The sequence below is a fragment of the Anomaloglossus baeobatrachus genome, chromosome 1 (genome assembly GCF_048569485.1).
Source record: "Anomaloglossus baeobatrachus isolate aAnoBae1 chromosome 1, aAnoBae1.hap1, whole genome shotgun sequence".
Taxonomy (NCBI): domain Eukaryota; kingdom Metazoa; phylum Chordata; class Amphibia; order Anura; family Aromobatidae; genus Anomaloglossus; species Anomaloglossus baeobatrachus.
The window spans coordinates 606,024,704-606,039,465 of record NC_134353.1 but is presented as its reverse complement, the minus strand read 5'-3'; the positions used below and the strand labels follow the sequence as shown (position 1 = coordinate 606,039,465).

Below are 14,762 nucleotides of genomic sequence, written 5' to 3'. Positions count from 1 at the left end.
AAGTCCAGAAACACCTTCAGGATGCCAGTGACGGAGGTGATTGATTCGCCACCGGAGTCTCTGATCTTAAGGACCGCAGGTGAGCTAGTGGATTGGCGCACCAGGAACGCTAGTAAACTACTAGATTGGTTCCCTTGCTCAAAATATCTCTGGTTCATGAAGAAGACATGCCTCTTAGCCTTATCCTGCAGGAACAAAAGATATTTCCTCCCAGCCTGTAGCCACTGGAATCTGTTTCCTTCAGAAGGGTCTGAGGTAAATCTATGTTCAAGCATTCTATTTTGAGTGGCCAATTCCTCCTCCTCTCTGGCCGCCTGTTTCTTGACATAAGAGATAGAAGAGTGACAGCATCCCCTCAAATGCGCCTTAAGCGCGTCCCAGTAGGCCGAGTGATTCTCTTCCACGGAGTTCGTCTCGGTGTATGCCCTGAGCTGATCAGGAATCCTATCATTGGTACCAAAGAGTGACAGCCACCAAGGGTTAATCTTCCGTGACACTTTACGAGACTTACAACCCTCCCACTTAATGCTGACAAATACCGGAGAGTGGTCTGAGACTGATCTGGGTAGATGACACACCGATTGTATATGGGCACAGACTCTTTCATTTCCACAGATGTAATCAATTCTAGACAATGAGTTTTTCCCTGGGGTATAACATGTATATTCTCTCAGTACTGGGTTAAAAAACCGCCACATGTCACACCACCCCACCTCCTGTAGGAATGCACTCAGTCTAGTTTGCATCGTGGGGGAGATCGGGACCTGTCGGGTGTTGAATCTATCCAGCCCTGTGTTACAAATCAAATTGAAGTCCCCCATGCAGAGCACCAAGGCTTGTGGGAATTGTGAGGCAAACTTAGCCGCTTCATACAAAATTGAGATTCCCATCGCAGGGGGGATGTATATGGCCAAGATCACTATCATGATCCCATCGATGTGAGCCTGGATAAACACATACCTCCCATCATTATCCTTTATAATCTTACCCGGGTCCCACCGCAATGCTTTATGGACTAGTACCGATACTCCCCTCGAATATGAGGAATGAACAGAGTGAGCTGACCATTGAACCCAAGGCTTCTGGAGCACTCTCGTGGTTTCCAACAACAAATGGGTCTCTTGTAAACATACAATCTGAGCTTTGGATTTTTTGATATGTGCAAATACTGCCGCCCGTTTCCTGGATGTGCCCAGCCCCCTAACATTCCATGTCATCAAGCTTAAAGCCATTGAAATGTATCTCGTACTGAATTAATAGGGAAATGTCAAAAACTTAACCCACAGTAGAACTTGGGCAAACGTACCCTTAAATACAAACTATCGGTTGCAAACACACAGCCGAAAGAACTGATCCAGTAGTGTGACCAGGAGAGGGTGTCCCTAGTAACGACCAGGGTGAACCAACGTGGCAAGATGGTGTACTTGGTACGGGGGTGTCCTCAAACAAGGACTTAAGCTTCTCCTGCAGTCCAACGTATTGAGTTATCCTGCAACATAACCTTTAATCGTACGTAGGTAAGAGAACCCAGAGTGAGTAGGCATAGAAATATGGGAAGAGAGGAAGAGAAGAGAGAAGAGAAGGAGAGTAGTAAAGAGAGAGAAAAAAAAAAAAAAAAGGGGGAGGGGTAAGGAAGAGAGAGAGGGGTAAGAGAAGAGAAGAAAGAGGAAAGAAATTAAGATGGGCGGAAGAAGAGAGAGTGTGAGGAGGAGGGAATATAGAAATATAAGAAGAAGAGAGGTAACGGAGGGCTTACTGGGTGGGAACTGAGGAAGAGAGAGGGAGGTTGAGGAGGGAAATCGGAGAAAATAGCAAAGAAGACTTAGAGGTAGATAGGAATAGAATAGCAAAGATGGGTATGAGGATGAGATAAAGGGGCTGAGGGATTAAACAAGTAATTGAGACTGAGAGGGGGGAAGAAGAGAGAGGAATGTAAAGGAAATGGAAGGAGAATTGGCAGGCAATCTCAAATTATAAGTGACTATCATGTATGGTGACCCCAAAAAACCTTAGTATAGCTCTAAAGACAGAATTCAGCATCCTGAACTTAAGTGCGTTGCCAAATACTGCAAACCCGGAGTAAAGTCCCCTTTTGGATCGCAAGATGCAGGATAATTTAAGATCGCATGACAGTGGTCACGGCGCCGCAGCAGCGTTCTGGCACATGTCCCGCCTGAAGACAGTTCAATCCGGTCCCACCAGCGACGAGTATTCCAGAACTCAAACAGGGCTTAGTAATAATCGCAGTGAGCTCCGGTCCCGACCCACTCAGAGGCACCACCTCCAGCTGCCCAGCCTTGAGGGGGGGGCCAACCTGGAAACCGGCACAATGGAAGGCCAATAATAAACACATCCAGTAACTCACATGCTTCCGGGGGACGCAAGCGCACCAGCGCATCCTGATGGAATCGTCAATTTCTCCACAAACTGGAACCAAAGGAGCAGGACGCAGACGCAACTGCGATCCCGAACATCGCTCCACTCGCATGGTAGGAGGGATGGAGGAACAAAAATATATCGCGCCTTCAATATCGAGGGACGCCGAATATCTGCATAGGATGATCCTAAAACTATCGCAACAGCGATTTCAGACGTCCCAGGAAAAGGAATCGTATCACCGACCTCAATCCAAAGGAGATGAAATAAACAATCAGAACCACGATGCCATCACAACAGCGATCCTCTCGGCGTCGCTCATGGCTGTAACGCATCAGCGCTTCCTCTTCAGTGTATTGATCCAGTCATCCGCCTCCACAGGAGATGTAAAGAACAAGGATCGGTCTTGATGAACCACTCTGAGACGAGCCGGGAAGATCATGGAATAAGCAATATGGTAATCTCTAAGGCGTTTTTTCACCTGAATGAAGGAGGCTCTCGTTTTCTGGAGAGACGCAGAGAAGTCAGGAAAAATCAGTATGGGAGCATTATTATGTAGGATCGGGCCTTTGCGTCTCGCCGCACCAAGGATCGCATCTCTATCCCTGCTGCTCAACAGTCGGGCCAGGAGAGGTCTAGGCTGCGCTCCCGGGGGAGGAGGTCTGGCCGGTACCCGGTGGGCTCTTTCTATAGCGAATGCCGCTGACAGCGTCGCATCAGGGAAAGTTTCAGAGAGCCATGTTTCCATGAACTTACATGGGTCGCTCCCTTCCGCCCTCTCCGGCATCCCCAGAATTCTTAAGTTATTGCGACGCAGGCGGTTTTCCAGATCGTCAGCCCTTTGCGCCCAGGTATTTGCCGCGCTCTCCAAAGAGGACAATCTGCCCGGCGTCGCTCTTGCGTCGTCTTCCAGCGTGGAGATCCGCTGCTCCGTCTCCTTTACCCGCTCTCTCAGATTTTGCAGGTCCAGCCGGAGGAGTCCCACATCAATCTTAACCTCCTCGATTTTGCCCGTCAGCGACACTTTTGAATCCTGGATCGCCGCAAGTAACTGCGAAGTAACTTGCTGCAAGGTTAGCTCCTGCGGTTCCTTGGATCCGTCCTCCATGCTCTCCTCCTCCTCCGCCTCACTGGTTTCCCGCTCTGCCTGTTTGCCGGCGCCATCTTGCTGGGAGTCCCGAGCAAACTTCCTCAGCTTTTCAGCCGCCGCTGCGCTGCGACCTCTGCTCATGGTACCGATCAGAATGCTCACCGCACCACAGGTAATCCGGAGGTGTATTTAGGCACCAATTTCGGCAGGATTAATAGTATTTATCAGCGTTGGACTGCGGAGCTGCTCTCAGATGCGACCGCTCATGCTGCCTGCTGGCCACGCCCCCCCTCAGCTTCTCCTGTTTTATCCATAGCTTGCAGCCTTGTGGCTCTTCTGAGGAGCTTCTCCTGTTTTATCCATAGCTTGCAGCCTTGTGGCTCTGCTGAGCTTCTCCTGTTTTATCCATAGCTTGCAGCCTTGTGGCTCTGCTGAGCTTCTCCTGTTTTATCCATAGCTTGCAGCCTTGTGGATCTTCTGAGCTTCTCCTGTTTTATCCATAGCTTGCAGCCTTGTGGATCTCCTGAGCTTCTCCTGTTTATCCATAGCTTGCAGCCTTGTGGATCTTCTGAGCTTCTCCTGTTTTATCCAGAGCTTGCAGCCTTGTAGCTCTGCTGAGCTTCTCCTGTTTTATCCATAGCTTGCAGCCTTGTGGATCTTCTGAGCTTCCCCTGTTTTATCCAGAGCTTGCAGCCTTGTGGATCTCCTGAGCTTCTCCTGTTTTATCCAGAGCTTGCAGCCTTGTGGATCTTCTGAGCTTCTCCTGTTTTATCCAGAGCTTGCAGCCTTGTGGATCTTCTGAGCTTCTCCTGTTTTATCCAGAGCTTGCAGCCTTGTGGATCTTCTGAGCTTCTCCTGTTTTATCCATAGCTTGCAGCCTTGTGGATCTCCTGAGCTTCTCCTGTTTATCCATAGCTTGCAGCCTTGTGGATCTTCTGAGTTTCTCCTGTTTTATCCATAGCTTGCAGCCTTGTGGATCTTCTGAGCTTCTCCTGTTTTATCCATAGCTTGCAGCCTTGTGGATCTTCTGAGCTTCTCCTGTTTTATCCATAGCTTGCAGCCTTGTGGCTCTGCTGAGCTTCTCCTGTTTTATCCATAGCCTGCAGCCTTGTGGCTCTGCTGAGCTGCTCCTGTTTTATCCATAGCTTGCAGCCTTGTGGCTCTGCTGAGCTGCTCCTGTTTTATCCATAGCTTGCAGCCTTGTGGATCTTCTGAGCTTCTCCTGTTTAATCCAGAGCTTGCAGCCTTGTGGATCTTCTGAGCTTCTCCTGTTTTATCCAGAGCTTACCGCTGGTGAGCGTCCCCTGTTTTATCCAGGTCGTCAGTGTAGGTGAACTTCTCTTGTTTTATCCACAGCTTGCAAATTTGGTGATCTTATCCTGTTTTATGTAGAGCTTGCAGTCTATAGAACTTTTGTTGTTTTATCCAGCGCTTACAGCCTTGGTGAGCATCCTCTGTTTTATCCAGGTTGTCAGTGTGGGTGAGCTTCCCTTATTTTATTCAGAACTTGCAGCCTTGGTGATCTTATCCTGTTTTTTTATGTAGAGCTTGCAGTCTATAGAACTTCCCTTGTTTTATCCGGAGCTTGCAGTCTATAGAACTTCTCTTGTTTTATCCGGAGCTTGCAGTCTATAGAACACTTCTTGTTTTATCCGGAGCTTGCAGTCTATAGAACTTCTCTTGTTTTATCTGGGGCTTGCAGTCTATAGAACTTCTCTTGTTTTATCTGGAGCGTCTGACTCCACCACAGCCCCTCATAACTGATGATAAAAACACAGGTCTGTATGATTTGGAGCCCCAGTTTTTTTACTAGCAACTATAAAGAAGTCAAAGGAATTGTGTTTTCTCGTTTTAGCGGCATGTTAACTGGCATCTGTCATAACGGACTACATGTTGAGTGTCAGTCTGTGGCATTGCTTGTTTTGTTTTTCTGTTTTTTTGTTGTTTTTTGTTTCTTAATTACATGATGCAAGACTGTGTTTTTGTTTGTTTTTTGTTTTCTAGATGATGCAGAATAATCCACTCTTTGCTGGAAATCCTCAGCTTCAGGATCAAATGCGGCAACAGTTGCCTATTTTCCTACAGCAAGTATGTGTAAAGTAGTTGTCCCGCTAGCTAAGCTAATATATAACGCTGTGTGTGTGTGTGTGTGTGTGTGTGTATGTCCGCTAAAGGAATTTGCACCGTCGCATTTACAATCATGAAATTTTGCACAGACACCCCATGTGACTCAGGGAACGTCATAGACTATGTTTTGATGGGAAAAATGTAACCCCACGCTTTACAGTTACTCTCCAAAAAAACTGCCTCCCTTAAACTGAATGTAGCTGTGAGCTATAGGTTGTTAATAGGAGCTGTAATTGGTTGCTATAGGAACAAAAAAAATTGTTGGTATAAGACGCTTGTGTGAGGTAATAAGATGTCGGTGGGGAGACGGATAGAGAGAGACAGACAGACATAGGCACAGAAAGAGTAAGAGGCAGACTGGGAAAGAAACAGTGACAGACATAAACAGCGACAGACCGGGGAAAGAGACAGACACACAGACCGGGGCAAGAGACAGTTACTATCCCGAGCAACGCCCGGGTTCTACAGCTAGTTATATATAAAACATGATATACTGTGGATTATAACCATGAACAATATATCTAGCTTACACACTGTTAAAAACAAACAAACAATATTTATTGAAGAGTGATGACATTTCTTTATCGTTCCTGTGGGAGACCCAGACCATGGGTGTATAGCTTCTGCCTCCGGAGGACACACAAAGTACTACACTCAAAACGTGTAGCTCCTCCCTCCTAGCATATACACCCCCTGCTAGCCAGTCCTAGCCAGTTCAATGCTTTGTGTTTCAGGAGGTCACACACACATGCATTCTCTGATTTTTGATTTTTGATTTTTCCTTTTGGATCAAAGATTTGGAAGAAAAGCGGGTCCAGCTGGACTCCCGGCATGTCCCTTCTCACCCCACTGTGTCGGCGGTGCTGTTAAGGTTGATTTTCCAAGGCTGGAGCCTTCTCATGCCGCGCTCCTTCACCATCCCCTGGGGCTCTGGCTTGAAGTGGGAGCCAACACGGTTCTCACTGCTTTGCAGGAGACCGGTCTCCATCCGCAGCCCTTTTTCAGGATCCTGCTGGACGGAGCGATCACCCCCCAGGGACCTGGCAACCTGCGTCTCACAAGATAAGTATGAGACGTTATTACCACAGAAAGTGGTCTTTCCAGGGGTCCTTTATACTTTATTTATTGGGGAGAGTGTGTTTTATGTTTGTGTTAACATTTCCGGCCGGTTCTCCAGTTTTCACTGGAGAACCGCGCCGATGGTGCCTGCACGCCGGCCGCATGTTTAAATCTAGACCCCGGCTTCGCCTGAGGCCTAGTTTCGGTTTCCACTGCCTCTGCATGTCAGTCATGCAGAGGGACAGTGTGGCTCCGCCCAGCGGCTGTGCAGCACAGGGAAGGGACACTCCTCACTGAGGAAGGATTCCCTCCCCTGGCTACCTCATTTTCCGCTCTCAGAGTAGGCCCCGCCCCCTCTCCTCGCTCCGGTCGCCATTTTCTCAGCGTTCTCTGTGCCTGCATAGGCACAGAGATTCCACATTGTGACAAGTGGGGGCCTGGGCTGAGGGACTGGAGGGCACAGAAATGTCTGTTTAAACGATCTGGCAGCCACAACCTCCGGTTTGTGCAGCTGCTTATTTTATCTGTTTATATATGCTGGGGGCCATTCTAGGACAGAGCCCCCACCTCTGCAGCATGTCTCACATCAGAGCAAGGCTGCAAGGCTGTTTTTATTATGCACTGCATGTAGTCTCGTACGGCTGTACCGAGCTCATAAACACAGTGGCCCCTCAGCCTGGAGGCTCATCAGTGGTCCCTCCAGCTGCTCCGGCTTCGGTGGCTGACCCCTGGTTTGGCTAGAATCCGCTCTTTCCAGGGGTCGGCTGTCCCGGAATCTGCTGAGCATGCATTAGCCCCCTTCTCAGGGCGTTTTCTGCTACAGCTCGCTCAGCAAAGCTAACAGAGGACTCTCCTTCTGGTCTCAGACCCCGTCCTCCTGACATGGAGACGCAGGGTCCCCTGTCCTCCCCGTCCCGCAGCTCTGATTACGAGCTGACTCACTGGACGAGGAGGATGTCTCTACCAGGGGCTCGGACGCTACTTTATGTACCATTGATCTGTCCGTAGGTGACGCAGATGCTAATGATTGGATTGCGTCCATTATACTTGTACTGGACCTCCATCCGCCTGTATCAGGGGAGTATTCCCCGCTGGCAGAAAGGCATCAGTATACCTTAAACAGGCCAAGGAGTGTGTTCCTTAACCACTCCAGTTTTCAGCCCACTGTGTCCAAGCCCACAGCCTGTCCTGTCAGACCCCAAAGCGGGGTTCTGATGACTGTTTCCCCCTCCCATCAGAGGTGGTCAAGGAGTGAGCTCATTCGCCAAGGGTGGTCCCTCCGGTGTCTAGACTTTCAGCCCGGATAGTTGTATCAGTGGCTGACGGCACCTCTATAAGGATCCCACTGTACATTAATTTTGTACTGGACCTCAATCCGCCGGAGTTACCTTGCCTAGGAGAACACAAAGTGTGTTCCTTAACCACTCCAGTTTTCAGGCCACTGTGACCAAGCCCAGGGTCCGCTCTGACAGTCGCTTCCCATGAAGCGTGGTTCTGAGGACTGTTTTTCCCTTTCCACCAGTGGTGGTCAAGGAGTGGGCTCATTCACCAAAGGTGGCTCAGCCCGGACCGTTATGTCAGTGGCTGATGGCTCCTCACTTAAGGTTTTGCGGTCCTCCAGGTTGTCCTTCTGGCCAAATCTGTATGGGGGCGGCAGGAGCTTCGTTCTCCTCAGCTTTACAGCAGTGCGAGTTTTTTTTTTTTTTTTGTAGCCTTCTCTGCTTCTCTAGAGGAGATGCATTCCCTCACAGGGACTCTATGCCCGAAATGGTTGCCTGAACTTCCAGACTTCAGTCTTTTCATCCTATGCCATGTCTGCCATCCGCACTGCGGTGGCCTCGGCTACTTTCCTCGCTATCCGCAGGCTCCTGTGGCTTCGGAAATGGAAGGCAGATGCTTCTATAGAAGTTCCTTGCTGGGCTCCCTTTTGTTGGGACCAGTCTCTTCGGAACCAACTGGATGAAATTAAGGAAGCTCTTGGCGGGAAGAGTTCTTCCATGCCACAAACCTAAACCAGGAAACCTGTCCAGGGCAGGAATCAGTTGAGGTTTCGTTTTTTTTTTTTTTCGTTCCTCCATCTGATCGTTCTCTAAGCCCTCGGCCTCGTCCACTAGCTCGGCCAAGGTTCATAAACCCAAATGGCGCTCGAAGCTGCGTCTTCAGAAAACCGCAGGAGATGCTGCCACTGAGTCAGCTTCCTCCGAGCTATCTAGCCACGCCAACAACGTCCTTGGTCGGTGGCAGGCTCTCCCACTTGGCGACGTATGGTTTTAACACGTCTCCGTTCAGTAGGTGCGGGATTATATCTCCCATGGCTACAGGATAGAATTCTATCCACCCGCCAAACAGATTTTTTTCTGTCAACTCCCCCCGGCTCCAAGGCCGCCGCCTTCTCACAGGCCGTGGCATTCTTGCAGGCCAATGGAGTAATTGTACCGGTTCCCGACTGGGAACGGTTCTGAGATTTCTGCTTAAATCTATTCCTAGTCCCCGAAGAGGGCGGTGCCTTCCGACCTGGATCTTAAGCTTTTCAAGCATGTTCAGGTGTGGCGTTTTCACATGGAGTCTCGGTCTTGTTCCGTGTGTTTTTCACCGGATCAATCAATAACCCAAGGAGATTCCCTAGCATCCATCGGCATCAAAGATGCCTATCTGCAGGTGCCAATCGCAGTTTCACACCAGCGTTGGCTACGTTTTGCAATCGGAGTGGTCCAATTCGTGGCTCTTCCCTTGGGGTTAGCCACGGCCCCTCGAGTATTCTCAAGGTTGGGGCAGCTGTGATTAGGGTCCTGCACCTCTAGGGATTGGCAGTGATCTCTTGCCCTGGACGGTCTTCTTGTCGGGGCTTCATCCAGTGCAGACTCTTAGCGGAGTGCTTCGCTCACTCTCGCCACTCTAACCAATTCGGGTGGCTTGTCATTCTGTCCAAGTCCACTCTGACTTCGACCCAGAAGTTCCCGTTCCCAGGGACGCAATTCGAGACTCTGTCGGCACTTGTGAAGCTGCCCTTAGTCAAACAGTAGTCCCTCCGCTGGCGGTCGACATCGTTCTATCAGGCACCGAATACAGGTACTGGTCAGATGGTGGTGTCAATGGAAGCGATTCCCTTGCCCAGTTTCTCCTGCGTCCTCTGAGGCTGGATATTTTCCGTTTTTTGTACTTTTGTATTTTTTGTACAAGCGAACTTCCTCCTTCCACGGGGTGGTGGCCTCGCCACAGACCAGGGGCTCGTTTCAGTGGTGGCTTCGGCCACTCTGTCTCAGGGACGCTCCTTCCTGGCCCCGTCCCGGGTGATCCTCACCAGGATGCTAGTCTATCCGCCTTGGGAGCAGTATATCTCCACCGTGGAGCGCAGGGCGCTTGGACTCTGTCCGAATCAGCCCTCTGGATCAATGTGCTGGAAATCAGAGCTGTATTTCTAGCTCTCTAAGCCTTTCACCATCTGTTGGCGGCTAGGCACATTCGAGTCCAGTCGGACAACGTGACAGCGTTTACCTACATCAACTTCCAGGGCGGGACACTCAGCCGCCTGACAATGTTGGCGGCTCAACGCATTCTTCAGTGGACGAGGGACTCCTAGTCCACCGTATCCGCAGCCCACATCCTAGACGTGAAAACTGCGAGGCAGACTATTTCAGCTGTCCAAACGTGGTCCACGATCCTCAGGTTTTGCGGCAGACGCACTGGTTCATGTTTGGTCCCAGCTTCGTCTCTCTTACGTGTTTCACCCTCTAGCTCTTGTCCAGAGTCCTGCGCAAGATCAGTAAAGAGGGCCGTCGGGTCATTCTCATACTCCAGACTGACCCAGGCAAGCTTGGTACCCTGACCTGCTCCATCTGTCCGTAGTGTTGCCATGACATCTTCCGGACCGTCCAGACCTTCTCTCAAAGGGTCCGTTTTTTCCGCCAGAATTCTGGACTCTCAGATTGACGGCGTGGCTCTTGAGTCCTGGATCTTGACGACTTCTGGTATCCCTCCTGAAGTCATCTCCACTATGACTCGAGCTCCAAAGTGTCCTTTGGCCTTTTGGCCTTGCCGACCCTCCTGTCCCTTCCACAGTCCGGTCTACAGCTAGGACTATCCCTCATTAAGGGACAGGTCCCGGCTCTGTCAGTGTGTGCCAGCGGCGTATCGTCCGGCTGGCTCCGGTGCGCTCCTTCAAGGGCGCATCTCACATCATTCCGCCTTACCGGCGGCCTATGGAGCCCTGGGACCTTAATCCGGTCCTCACGGTTTCCGGAAACCCCCCTTTGAGCCTCTTAGGGAGGTTTCTTTGTTTCATCTTTCACAGAAAGTAGTCTTTCTTCAGCGCTCTATTGGGAGACCCAGACGATTGGGTATAGCTACTGCCCTCCGGAGGCCACACAAAGCACTACACTAAAAAGTGCAAGGCCCCTCCCCTTCTGGCTATACCCCCCCGTGGTATCACGGGTTCTCCAGTTTTCAAGCTTTGTGCGAAGGAGGTCAGACATCCACGCATAGCTCCACAGATTTTAGTCAGCAGTAGCTGCTGACTATTTCGGATGGAAGAAAAGAGGGCCCATATAGGGCCCCCAGCATGCTCCCTTCTCACCCGTGGATGGTGTTGCAAGGTTGAGGTACCTATTGCTGGTACAGGGGCTGGAGCCCCACATGCTGTTTTCCTTCCACATCCCCTTGTAGGGCTCTGTGGAAGTGGGATCCTGCCGGCCTCTAAGCTCTGACGCCGGGCTCCATCCACAGACCCATAGCACCTGATGGATACGGAGCAGGAGTACAATCAGGGACATGGCCCTGCATCATACAGGTACTCTGTGTCCCCGGCAGGCACAGACACACTCCGGGCTGGCTGGGTGTTGTAGTGCGCCGGGGACCGTAACGTTGGAGTTAGTGTTCCTACAGTTTACTGGGGGACTTTGTGTTGTGGGAACGCAGCGCCGACCCCCACTGGATCGGGCGGCGCTGCTGTGACTTGTGGTGCGCCGGGGACACGCCGACCGCGCTTTTACGGCGGCGGCGTTTATAACTTTAGTCCCCGGCTTTTTGCGGCCTAGCTCCGCTTCGTTCCCGCCCCCACCCTGTCAATCAGGGTAGGGGAGAGACGCTGTTTCGCAGCAGCGACGAGGGCTGGAGCCTGATTTACATGCTCCAGCCCTCTCACTAGGCACAGAGGGAAGCAGGCTTTCCGCTCTTAGCCAGGAACGCCCAGGGCCCGCCCCCCCTCCTCTCCCAGGACGCCGGCAGCCATTACATGCAGTCTGGCTGGAGGAGGGACGCAAGGCTCTGGGAGACCTGGACTAGGGGGCTTTTGGAGAACACACACCCGCTCTTAAGCGGGCGGTAAGCGGCTTTTCAGCTGGCCCCTCTAGTGCCTCAGTGTGTATTGGTGTACTGTGTCACCAGATATATATATATTTAGTTATTTCTTGCACTGTGAGGTCGCTTCCTGGCTAGACCCCAGATCGCTCTGAGGAGGCAGCAACATGTCATCCACAAAACGCAAGGCTGCCAAGGCTAGGGCTGTGTACACTGTGTGTGCTGCATGTGGGGCTGCTCTACCAGCAGGTTCCAAAGACCCCCATTGTGTGCAATGCTCCGATCCGGTGCTGCTTCGCCAGCCGGAGTCCGGAGGGGTAGTGACCCAGGCTGAGACGCTTGTAAGTCCTGCCCCGGTGTCAGGGACAGACTTTGCAGTTTTTGCTGATGGAATGTCTGTGACTATGGCAAAGATCCTTGAAACTTTGCAATCCATGTCTGGGGCTCAGTCTATGGACACGGCGAGGTCTCTGTCCTCTAATCCCCCTCAGTTGGAATTAGTCCAGACTGCAAGGGGGTCCCCGGCTTCCCAGGCTGAGTATTATGACTCAGATGATAGCCCCAGCCACCCTAAGCGAGCTCGCTGGGAAAGACCCTCAACGTCATCACACTGCTCAGGGTCTCAGCGCAATCAGTCGCCCTGTGATGCGTCTGAAGAGAGTGATCAGGAGTCTTATCCTGGAACCCCTCTCAATCTGGATACCCCGGATGGGGACGCCATGGTAAACGATCTTATCTCAGCCATCAATAGGCTGTTGGATATTTCTCCCCCAGCTCCTTCTGCAGAGGAGGCAGCTGCAGAGCAGGAGAAGTTTCGTTTCCTCTATCCCAAGCGTAAATTGAGTGCTTTCTTGGATCACTCTGACTTCAGAGAATCAATCCAGAAACACGACGCTCATCCTGAAAGGCGTTTCTCTAAACGTTCTAAGGATACACGTTTTCCTTTCCCCCCTGATGTGGTCAAGCGCTGGACCCAGTGTCCAAAAGTAGACCCCCCGATTTCCAAACTTGCAGCTAGATCCATAGTTGCAGTGGAGGATGGCGCTTCACTTAAGGATGCCAATGACAGACAGATGGACCTTTGGTTAAAATCTGTCTATGAAGCTATCGGCGCGTCGTTTGCTCCAGCATTCGCAGCCGTATGGGCACTCCAAGCTATTTCAGCTGGTTTAGCAAAAGTGGATGCTATCATACATCCAGCGGCGCCGCAAGTGGCGTCCCTTACCTCGCAGATGTCTGCGTTTGCGTCTTACGCTATCAATGCGGTCCTAGAATCTACCAGCCGCACCTCAATGGCGTCCGCCAATTCGGTAGTTTTGCGCAGAGCCTTGTGGTTAAAGGACTGGAAAGCAGATGCTGGTTCCAAAAAATGTTTAACCAGCTTGCCTTTATCTAGAGATAGACTGTTTGGCGAGCCATTGGCTGACATCATTAAACAGTCCAAGGGTAAAGACTCTTCCTTACCTCAGCCCAGATCAAGCAAACCTCAGCAGAAAAAATGGCAGCAGAGGTTTCAGTCCTTTCGAGGTTCGGGCAAGACACAATTCTCCTCGTCCAAAGGGACTCAGAGGACGCAAAGAGTCTCAGATTCCTGGCGGGCTCACGCACGCCCCAAGAAAGCAAATGGAGGAACCGCTTCCAAAGCGGCTACCTCATGACTTCCAGCCCCCCCCCTCCGCATCTCCGGTTGGGGGCAGGCTCTCCCGCTTTTCCGACATTTGGACGTCACAGGTCAAAGACCGGTGGGTGACAAACATTTTGTCTCGCGGGTACAGAATCGAGTTCAGTTCTCGTCCTCCAGCTCGGTTCTTCAGAACCTCCCCACATCCAGACCGAGCAGATGCCCTGCTGCAGGCGGTGGACTCCCTAAGAGCGGAAGGAGTAGTGGTTCCTGTACCGCCTCAGGAACAAGGGCGAGGGTTTTACTCCAATCTCTTTGTGGTTCCAAAAAAGGACGGCTCGTTACGTCCTGTTCTGGATCTAAAGCTGCTCAACAAACATGTGCACGCCAGACGGTTCCGGATGGAAACCCTCCGCTCTGTCGTTGCCTCAATGTCTCAAGGAGACTTCCTTGCCTCAATAGACATCAAAGATGCTTATCTCCACGTGCCAATTGCTACAGAACATCAACGTTTTCTACGTTTTGTGATAGGAAACGACCATCTTCAGTTCGTAGCTCTGCCATTCGGTCTGGCGACAGCCCCCCGGGTCTTCACCAAGGTCATGGCGGCGGTGGTAGCAGTCTTGCACTCTCAGGGACACTCGGTGATCCCTTACCTAGACGATCTACTTGTCAAGGCACCCTCTCAAGAGGCATGCCAACTCAGTCTACATGCTACGCTGGAGACTCTACAGACGTTCGGATGGATCATCAACTTTCCAAAGTCGAATCTGTCACCGTCACAGTCGCTAACGTATCTTGGCATGGAGTTTCATACTCGAGCAGCGAGAGTGAAGCTTCCGCTGAACAAGCAGCGGTCCCTACAGACAGGGGTGCAATCCCTCCTTCAAGGCCAGTCGCACCCCTTACGGCGCCTCATGCACTTCCTCGGGAAGATGGTGGCAGCCATGGAAGCAGTTCCCTTTGCGCAGTTTCATCTGCGCCCACTTCAATGGGACATTCTCCGCCAATGGGACGGGAAGTCAACGTCCCTGGACAGGAAAGTCTCTCTCTCCCAGACGGCCAAGGACTCTCTACAATGGTGGCTCCTTCCCACCTCATTGTCTCAGGGAAGATCCTTCCTGCCCCCATCCTGGGCAGTGGTCACGACAGATGCGAGTCTGTCAGGGTGGAGGGTTTCTCCACCACAGGGCC

At 51.4% G+C, this 14,762-nt stretch overlaps 1 protein-coding gene across 1 annotated transcript in view; it reads left to right on the top strand.

The window, feature by feature from the left end:
- The window catches only part of UBQLN1 (ubiquilin 1), a 116,830-nt gene that overhangs the window by 68,996 nt on the left and 33,072 nt on the right, over positions 1–14,762 (top strand). The window contains exon 8 of the mRNA XM_075318314.1: positions 5,471–5,554. Coding sequence (XP_075174429.1) covers positions 5,471–5,554 — 84 coding nt within the window. The remainder of the gene's footprint in view (positions 1–5,470; positions 5,555–14,762) is intronic.